The sequence below is a fragment of the Phaenicophaeus curvirostris genome, chromosome 26, assembly GCF_032191515.1.
Source record: "Phaenicophaeus curvirostris isolate KB17595 chromosome 26, BPBGC_Pcur_1.0, whole genome shotgun sequence".
NCBI lineage: Eukaryota > Metazoa > Chordata > Aves > Cuculiformes > Cuculidae > Phaenicophaeus > Phaenicophaeus curvirostris.
Window position 1 is genome coordinate 4943598 of NC_091417.1, and position 10569 is coordinate 4954166.

Here is a 10569-nt window from a genome sequence, read left to right on the forward strand (position 1 = left end):
GTCATTTTTAGTGAATTTTAAAATTATTTTCTGTGCTATAACAATGCTCGTTTATAGCTTTGAACAATTACTAGCCTTAACCTAGGTGTATGCACATCCATGAGAAAATTAAATTGATGGATCACAGAGGTGACTTGGTGTAGTACCAGAGGTGCTGCTATTGGTAATCATGTTAAAAGACCTTCAAGCCTGAATATTTGGGTATGTTTCAGGGGTACAATCAAATATGGACATAATTAGATCTGTAGGATAGTGCTATTAAAATATTTTATACTGAAGGGTTCTATTTGTAATTCTCCTCAATTATTCTGGTATTATCATATCTCTTACAGGACAATGTATTTTTTCCTATTTAAGGATAATTCTAAGTCCCAAGGCGCTGATTTTAATGGAGAATAATTTACTGTATGTGCTGGTTTGGGCTGGTATAGAGTTGGGTTCCTTCAGAGTCTCTAGGATGGGGCTGGTTTGGATTTGTGCTGAAAACACCACTGGCAGCACAGGGAGGCTGCAGTTAGTGTTGAGCAGCGCTTGCACAGCATCAAGACCTTTCCTGCCCCTCATCCCACCCATGAGCAGGCTGGGGGTGCAGGAGAATCTGACCCCAACTGATCAAAGGGATATTCCGTACTGAGTGATATCATGCTCAGCAATAAAAGCTGGGAGAAGAAGAAACAAAGGAACGTTCAGAGTGGTGACAATTAAACTTTATGTGTGACAGAGTCCTATATTTCTGGAGATGGATGAACACATTCCTGCTAATGGGAATGAATTCTTTACTTCACTTTGCTTACATATGTGGCTTTTGCTTTTTATATCAAACTATCATTATCTCAACCCACTTTTTTTCATTTTTACTCTTCCGATTCTGTCCCCCACCCCACCGGGGAGGTTGAGCAAGTGGCTGGGTGGTGCTGAGTTTACAGCTGGGGTTAAACACTGTGGAACACAGTTTCTCTGCAAAAACTTTCTCTTGGTTCACATCAGCTGGGAAAACTGCAGATCCTGCCTTCTCCTGTGGAATCAGCCACGCCAGCATAATGTTACAATTGGGCTGCACAAAACCTCCTTGTTCTGCAAACAATGACATTCTTTTGTTTTCTAAAGCTATGTATACTGCATTGGCTCCAAATTATAGATTTGCAAATGTAAAAAAAGCTCATGGGAGGTAATAAGGAAGCCTCAATGAGGCTCTGGAGCTTGTCCAAAGAAGAGCAACGAAGCTGGTAAGGGGGCTGGAGAACAGGCCTTATGAGGAAGGGCTGAGAGAGCTGGGGGTGTTTAGCCTGGAGAAGAGGAGGCTGAGGGGAGACCTCATTGCTCTCCACAACTGCCTGAAAGGAGGTTGTGGAGAGGAGGGAGCTGGGCTCTTCTCGCAAGGGACAGGGGACAGGACGAGAGGGAATGGCCTCAAGCTCTGCCAGAGGAGGTTCACGCTGGACATTAGGAAAAATATTTCACGGAAAGGGTCATTGGACACTGGCAGAGGCTGCCCAGGGAGAGGGTTGAGTCACCTTCCCTGGAGGGGTTTAAGGGACAGGTGGACGAGGTGCTGAGGGACATGGTTTAGTGATTGATGGGAATGGTTGGACTCGATGATCCGGTGGGTCTTTTCCAACCTGGTTATTCTATGATTCAATGACACAAAATAGGAGACAGAGCTTCAGGCTCTTTCCTAACCCAAACTGAAATAATTAGACTGATACACCTCCTGAACAGGGGAAACGGCTCAAATAAAAAACTCAGAGCAATCTCTCTGGATGTTTAGGAGCTGGAAAGGGGTTGTGTGTCTGCACACAGATGTGCTTCTTCCAGTTGGATCTCATGATCTAATACGGAACTGCTTTTCCCATCAGATATCAGCAGCCAAAAACTCACCAGGTACAGATACCTCTCCTCTCCCCAAGGGTGTATATATGGAGTTTGTTCTCTCTTCCTCTGTTATCCCATTAGTCAATTAGTCAATTAGTCAATTAGCCAATTAGCCAGCTTCTTACCACAGCCAACCAAGCAGTTTTTTCCAGATATAGTAAGAAAAACAGAGTGCACTCATGCTGGCTGCAGTGTGAGGATACCTGGGCTGTCCAGTATCCATCCTTGGCATCATGTCTTTGGGCCAGTGACTCAGCCCTCCTATTTCAGTTCGTAACCTTAATGATTCTATGACTCACATCTCTGACCTGAAATAAAGCCTTAAGGGGGACACAGGCCTGGCCACCACACTCACCCGTTCCACTGGGAACCAATTCTGCTCACCATGGGTGAATGATGGACTTTGGTAAGAGCTTGGTGGATGGGTATTCCCTCCTTCTCATGATCCATAGAGATGAAGAGTTCAAAGACACTAGTTTGCTTTTTTTTTTAACTGAGACGTAGATGACAGAGACTTGGGGAACTGATGTTGTAGGGACAGTGAGGACATAGATGTTCCCAGACTGACTGGTTTGCAGTGGTGCACAGGGAAGTCTGGAAAACCTTACCATGGAGGTATAACTCAGGTCATGAATCTCTTAGTGATGGACATGAGGGCTCTGGTGTTTTATGTCAACACAGATGGATGGTTGAAACAATAGGTTGATGCCTTCACCTGGCTGATGCAGTTCTGCATAAGCCAATGATGTTCCTCAGGAATCACACATCCATAGGGCCCTCTGTTTGCTTGTGCAATGTTGCAGGGGTTTAATTCTGCTAAAGCTCTCAGGTCCAATGAAGAATTACTCCGGAAAATATCATTCCTTGATTTGCACAGAGACACAGAAATGGCCACACCAGTCCTGCCCAAGAGACTGGGAAAAGGTATAGAGTGCAAGGTAAAAGAGTTCGGGATGAAAAGGTACAGAGTGCAAGGTTCAGGATATCATCAGAAAATCAAGATAAAAGTACTGGGGAACAGCTCCCCTTGAGTTAATTTACGGTGATAAAAACACACTAAAAAAAGCATTTTACTGGTTTGGGATTTGCCATGCGAACTCCACTTGTCTTCTGCACAGGGTGAGGGGCTCCTCTCCCTGTCTGCAGCATCTGAGGGACTAATCTGACAGAGCTTAACTAAACAGGCCTTGCCATGCACTCTGTGGAGCCTGTCCTGAAGCCAGTTGTCGCTCTGTCAGTATGTGACAAACCTTATTTCCCCTCCAGGATGTGGTTAACTTGTTTTTCAGAACAAGAGGGAGTTAATCTTGCATGGTATAACTTACTCATAAATGCCGACCACAGCATCCTGCCGGCTGCTTCTGAAAGGCAGCTGAGTTGGGGGATGCATGTGTTGGACTAATACCCAAGTTGCCCTGGAAACTATCACTCCATCAATCCACCGTGCATTATTTCCTGTTAGCCTCTTCCTAGTACCAATGAGTGGAAAAAAGCAGCATGCTTTTTTTCTCTTCTGATGCGTGTATTTCCCTTTCTCGCACTCCTACCAAGCTGTCTCTTAACTGCTTTCTTCTTGAGATGTGTGTCTCTCTTTGCTGATGCAAAATGTCCTGCTGGGGTGTCTTCAAAGTTCTCAGAAAGACCAGACCTCACCTGAATCCTCTCAGGCTAGAATTCACAGCCCTGCTGAATATTTTCAAGGTGCCAAAGGGAATCTTACCTTCCCTGCGCGAAGTCTAGAAAAGACAAACTCAGCCAACGGGAGATCTAGGTGAGCAAAGCTGAATTTCTAATTACAGGAAGGCAGCTGGAGTTCAGCAATTTACATTCCAAATTCAGAAGAAAAACACAGAACAAAGCACAGAAATTCATCTTAGCAAAACTTTATTTTGGTCACTACTACAACAACCTAAAATGCAAGGGCCATACAGAAGAAATATAGGTTTAATAAATGAATGCCTCTATGCCTGAACATTATCTGGTTAAACCAAATCACTTCAGCTCCCCTACACCAGAAAATTATTGGGTTTAAAGCTATCTAAACAACATTAAAGCCCTAAATAGAATCAGATGTGCCTGAATTGTCTCAGCAGTAATACATCATGCAATGTGCTTGTACAAGGAAGTTTAAAAGGGTCTTATATTGATGATGAGGATTGGATTTTTCAAAACTATTGGAGCAGGTTGGATGTTTCTATGCAAAGGAGGGAAGAGTGGGGAGACCAATTTCTACTCAGCAGGAGGATAAGGAAATTATACTCTCCTGCATTCACAGAAAGAGCAAAAGCAGTTACAACTCTTAGAACTAAATAAACCAGCTAGGCAGGATTCAAAAGGATGAAAAATCTGAAGGGGAAGGTGCAGTGTGCATTCTGGATGGTTGTTGTCAGCAGACTTGATGCTGGCTGTTTGTCCCCTCTGGCTGCTGGCTCACGTTCTCTCCTGCTGCTCTTCAGTTTGCTGTTGCCTTGCTATCCTGCTCTCTGGAAAAGCAAAGTGTAGGTTAAACTACATTTAAGACAATTGTACCACTGTTTGATAGCTCTCAGATCAAGATCATAGAACTTAGGCTGGACTCTTTTCTGTGCCTCTGGGGATACTGTCATTTTAAAATCCTCCCTCTCTTCTCTTTCCTGCTTCACATATTTGTGTTTTCATAGAATCAAGGAATGGTTTGGGTTGGAAGGGACCTCAAAGCTCATCCAGTTCCACCCCCTGCCATGGGCAGGGACACCTCCCACTGGATCAGGTTTCTCAAAGACTCGTCCAGCCTGGCCTTCTCCAGGCTTTTTGCTCTCCCACTTACAACAGTCGATGCAATCTCTCTTAGGCCCTTCTGGTAACACCTGAGTGGGTCTGGGAAAACAAGTTTGTTGCAAAGAAAACCTGGGCACCAGCCACTAAGACATTGACTTTGGGTACAGAAAGGGACTGTTCTTTCTGTGGTTGTGGTTGCGGGGGGAACAGGTCAGTTCTTTGGGATTTTATTCTGGGAGGGTGTTTGTTTTTTGTTTTTTTATCATGGTTGTTGGTTGTTTCCCCAGAAACCCACAGGATTTCTTTAAAGGAAATGGGAGCACTGCTCGTGGGGTTAGAGAAGTACAGAATGACAGGCAGTGATTCTTGGCATGTGTGTACAGAATTTCTACAGATCAAACTACGTGCTTCCTTACCTCAGAAAAGAAACAGCTTGATGCTCATGAGGGTATTAAAGGCGATGCTTTTTGCCAGCAGGACCCTTAAACCCAACACAGCCATAGACAACATGTTTGCCTTCTCCACTTTGGTATCTGCTTGGTGACAGAGAAAAGATGGGAGAGATCATGGTCTAGAACTTGACATTGTGATAGTGTCAGAAAGGGGAAAAAACAGAGTCACAGAATAGTTTGGGTCAGAAGGCACCTTAAAGATTATCCAGTCCCCGCCTCCTGCCATGGGCAGGGACACCTCCCACTGGATCCTGTTGCTCCAAGTCCCATCCAGCCTGACCTTGAACCCCTCCAGGGATGGGGCAGCCACCACTGCTCTGGGCAACCTGGGCCAGGGCCTCCTCACCCTCACAGGAAAACATTTTTTCCTAAGATCTCATCTCAGTCTCCCCTTTTTCAGATTTTCAGAGGTAATGGTTTCAGGGAAAGGAACAGCAGTAATGGAACAGAGGGTAAAGAAACATGGCAACAACCCGGGAGGGGGATGTCTATCTGGATTGGATTTTGCTTCCTGTTGCTTGTCTGTTACTGAACTACCTGTGGTGAAAAAGCAGGCTGTGTTTGATGAATATGTTGTATTCTGATTCCTCTCTCCCTGAGCAAACACATTTCCATGCATTTATCCCCAGCACAGCAATGTAACTTCCCAGCCTGTTTGGGTCACTGACCTGCTGCAGAGGTGTCAGTGGTGTTGCAGACTTTCTCTATTTCTGGTTCTTCAGCCTCCTTTTCTGTAGTGTAATAAAGGAAAGACATTTATAATCCAAATTTTAAGGAGGATTAACTACATATGCCCCTTCCCACAGGCCTAGGTGGGCAGTGCAGTTTGAGGCTCAAATTACCAGTCACTAATTCTAATATTAATGTCAGGAGGAAATTTCTTCATGCAATTGCAGGAATAAGAATTCCTGTGTTGTTTTGCTTTCACTATCTGAGTGAGGTTCACAATGCCAAAACCAACCCTCCAAAATATTAAAATTGCTTTAGTCAAAAAACCCCCCCAAAAGAACAAACACCAAAACCCACCCCACAGCATCACATTTACTCTGTGTTGGTTTTCAGAAGGCTGGGATAGGCTCTGCTCAGGGGAGTGATTGCTGCTGTGGGTGCGGTCAGTCATACAGAAATAAATAGAAGATTGTGTCTTTTTCTTCCCCACCATCCCAAAAAGTAACTTCAAGTTGTCAAACAGTTAAGAGCATTTATTTGAGATGCTTTTAAACATCTTTCAGCTCTACTTGCTTAAGTACCAGGTGTCTTCCCCATTTCTATGGTTACCCAGGGCAATGCTTCCCAGCAGGAGGAACAGCAAATGCTGGAAGACACACCACCTCCAGAAATAGCTCATAGCTGTACCACAAAATCATACCTGACTTGGTTGTGTTTGCTATAGCTGTGCCACCCCTGAATCTGGCCATGCAGGATACCTCTGCACCCTTTGTCACGTTGACCACCTTGATGGCATTGTACGACCCGTCTGACGTCAGAAACGGTGCACTCGGTTCGTACACGACCGCTTCAGAGGACATCTGCAAGCTGATGTTCTTTGTATAGAAATTCCTTGCCAAACAAGCTGCTTTCTCAATGCCACTGTCTTCTTCTGGCTTCTCTGACTTCATCACCATTAAGTCTGGGGTAGAATCATTTTGATGGTCTGAAAAGCAAAGCCCAATATGATTTTATTGCAAACTTGCCTGGGTGCTGTCATCTAAAGTTCTTTTATACTCAGGTTGTGACAAATTCCTACAATTATCAATGGCTAACTGCCTTTTTTTTGTCATTATTTCTGCCGCTGCTTCCAAAAGATCAGATCAAAGACAGAAAGGGAATGTGAGAGTAGTTCTTTTAATAGGAGCTTTAATTTCAGAGGGTTCTAAGCTTCCTTTTGCCAACACTCGTGCCTATGTATGAAATCTTTATTTTATCAATAATGGGCCTGGAGATGAGAAGAGAACTTTTATGCTTGTCATTCCAAGATTCAAATTATTCTGCTTTCTCAACAATTTAATTTCTAAAAGCAGCACTTCTATCAAGGACTGCCTTGCATATTCATGAGGCATGAAGGAAAAACTGTTTTCCCTTTACTCCCCCTCCACTCCTCCAAACCTCCTTCTGAAGTGGCTAAAAGCTCCAACCAGAGCAGGAGTGGCAGGGCAGAGAGAAGTCGCTTTGTTGCTTCCCTGTTGTGCAAGGTTTCTCCAATGAATTAAGTGACTTGCAGAAACAAAGCACTGCATCGGGAGAGGGGACAAGGCTGATTTTTCCATAACAAATGCTCAGACACAAGAAAGGTTTTGGTCTGTAAGGTGGGAAAGCAGGAGAGAAGCAATCAGCAGTTTGTGAACTGCATATCTCCACTTCTCCAGGACTTTCTGATAAGGCCAAGAATTTACAAGTGGGGGAGGTTTTCCCCACTAGATGCTGTACATGGTGTTAAGCATCCCAGCCCAGTCTGGAGACAACAAAGAAGAATCAGATTGATACAAATTCTTGTGCCTGATCCAAAAAGTGTGACCAGTCTCATCCATGTGCTGAGCCATGAGGTTAGAAACGGGATTCAGCATTTGTATAACAAACTAATTTAAAGGGAAGACCATACCAAGGCCTGTGAACTTGATGACCATGGACAAATCTTCTTACAATTTCCTTTAGATTAGCGTAATACCCACCAGGGGTGTCCTTTAGCCTCAAGATGCTGACAAACAGGGAAGCAAGAAAAACCTGCCTTAGAAGTGAAATTTGGGAAGCCCTTGAAAGATGTTGATGAGTTTCCACAGGGTTTGGGGTCCTTGCTCTCTCACACATCTTTTAGCAGAGTTACTTGGAAACTTTTAGGTGCATTTTTTTCAGTTTTGAAAGAATTTAGGAGTTGAATTCCCCGTTCCAAGCAACATACATGATTGACAAAGGCTTGACCACTGCAAAAGCCTGAATGTCAACAACAGAGCTGCAGCCTTCCCTGGGAATTTCTGATGAGATAGACAGGTAATGCAATAAAACTGCTTCAACTTAAAGCTCTTTTAAGGAAACGGTTGGTCTCAAAAGAATTTAGTATCCAACCAATCATTATGATATCAACTTTGCTTTTAAAATAATGTATCTTTGATCTCAGGTCATAGATGGAAAAACAAGGAGGGTTCCATACACCAATGTCAGGACAAGATTAACAACATAAGTTATAACAAAAGCATGAAACCAAAGAGAATCATCTTGCCTGCTTCCTTGCCAGAAAGGGCTCAGCTTATGAAAAGCTCTCAGGCGTATCAAAAAAGATTTATATGTCCAATTCAGCAGGAGCAGACTGGTGAGGCTCTTTGCTAATGAGAGGTACATTAGGCTTTGAATTTTGCATGGTATCTGCAGTCTGATTGGGATCTCTCAGGTCTAACATTTTGTTCACCACACAGTATTTTTCAGTGTTTGATCAGGGAGTACTGATTTCACTCTCTTTCCTCACCACTCACACTCCATTACTGGGGAATGGAGGTGAAAGCCAAGAAATATTCTGCCTCAACTTCATGGGTTGTCTCCACTGATAAAATAGACACAACTCCATGCTTCTAAACACCTAGTGCAAATAGACCCCTAACAGGAATGCACCATCCACTGAATTAATTTGACTTACTGCATTTAACTCAATCTCTGAGCAATTCAGTAGGATTAAACTAGTACAGAAATGTTGCATAAGATTGAATTTCATGCTTTTGTACAACATCCTTCTTTCCTCTCAGTGGTGTATTTCTAACTCTGACAGAACAGAAAGTCTCAGGAACTTAAATGTCAACCTCCAAAAATAATTATTTCCCTTTAAACTCTCCAAGCACGACTTTAAAACTTAACAGTTGGATGAAAAGTTTGTTAAGATGCCGGAATAAATGGATAGATATAAGGTCCTGAAGACATTCAACATGGGAACACACAGGACTTGTCCTTGTGGAGCCCAAATTCTTTGTTAACCCCCAAGAAATGGCATCAGCATGGGTTTTTATACTTAAACTGATTGTGTCTAAAAACATTAAACATAGAAAGCCTAATGTCTAATTAGTGACTTTAAAGCAGGGAGGAGTGGTTGCCTGAAGTTTAGAAGAAAGAAAGGGGGGGGGGGGGGGAGGAGGGGAAGGGAAAATCCAAAAAATAGCAACTCAGAAGTTAATGCAGCAATAACACTTTAGCAACTCAGAAAAAAATAATGCAGAAATAACACTTACTTGGCTCCACGGTCAGTTCGGTCCCTTTCCCAAAAATAAGAGCAGCAGTAACCCACAGTTAAAAGGCGTAAATCAAAAAAGGCTCGTTTTGCTATTCCTCCTGCATACATTTCCCCTCCAGGTGTTGTACCATGGGTTTGCCAGAGCCTGTCAGTCCTGTGCGTTCTCTGTTATCTGAGTAGATCTTTAAAAGCTTTTCATATTTTCTGATCTCCTGTGTTTCCGAGCAGCCAGTGCACTGGCAAGTTGCTTCTCTGCACAACTCACTGGGTAAGATCTTCAGCAAGAACAATTATAAACCACGCAACTGGAGTTCATAAAGCAGAACTATCTCTTTCTTAGACCCCAGAAACTTCCACTGAGTCCTGTGATTTTGTATTACCTGAAAACACAGCCCTGCATTCCTCCCACTACTTGCTTTGGGAGGGATTTTTGGTATTGCACTCTGGCAGTGGCATATTAGCACAAAAAAACCTGGTCCTCTTTCCCTCTAGTCTTACAAAGCCACAGGAAGAGTTATGTGTTTAATAATGTTATAGGACTTTGTGTTCTTATTGAAAGTTCTATATAGGACTTTGTGTTCTTATTGAAAGTTCTATCTAGAATAAACCAAACTAAAACAAACCCTTATCTGTCCTGAACTGAGTCCTCAAGAGAATGTGTCTCAAATATCCTACAGTGACTGCTAACCCATGTTTCTCTATGTCATTTTGCCTGTGGTGATTATTAAAATGTCCAGGTAATAAAGTTTGACTGTTTCCAGCATCTTAAAATGCACATTAGCATTTCCTAAACAAATCCAAATTTAACAACAAAGAGGTGAAGTTACTCAAATTACAAAAAATTTGGGTTCAACTTATGAAGTATTTCAAGAGACACCAGGTGGCTTAGGTGCCATATAATAATAATCATAATAATCCACATAATCCTAAAGACTTTGTGCAGCTTTGAAAATGTCATTTTATCCTCAGCTGTGCTCCTGCACAGCTTTCCTAAGCAGATACAGGCTGAGGATTCAGCTTGAATCCCTACCTGGAGAGTGTGCACTCCAGGGATTATTGCAGCAGAAAATTCTTACAGTGAACCCAAACCATTATATTCCTTTCTTTTCCCCACCCCCTTAATTTTAATGTAATTTTTAGAAATAAAATAATGGTACTTACTTGGTTCAACTATGAGAGTGGTCCCTCTTCCAAATATCAGTTTATCTACACCCACGCTGCTCACACTGCTGACACTTATTCAAAGAAATAGCTCTCTCCTCATGATATTGCAAAGTG

General features: G+C 42.9%; 1 gene segment (V, D, J or C); it reads right to left on the reverse strand.

Moving 5' to 3' along the window:
* Nucleotides 1-3757: 3757 nt before the first annotated feature.
* Nucleotides 3758-9740, reverse strand: LOC138731239 (T cell receptor delta constant-like). The segment is given in 5 exon segments: nt 3758-4355; nt 5046-5162; nt 5750-5812; nt 6451-6735; nt 9290-9740. Coding segments are annotated over 3 exon segments (435 nt in total).
* Nucleotides 9741-10569: the final 829 nt, after the last annotated feature.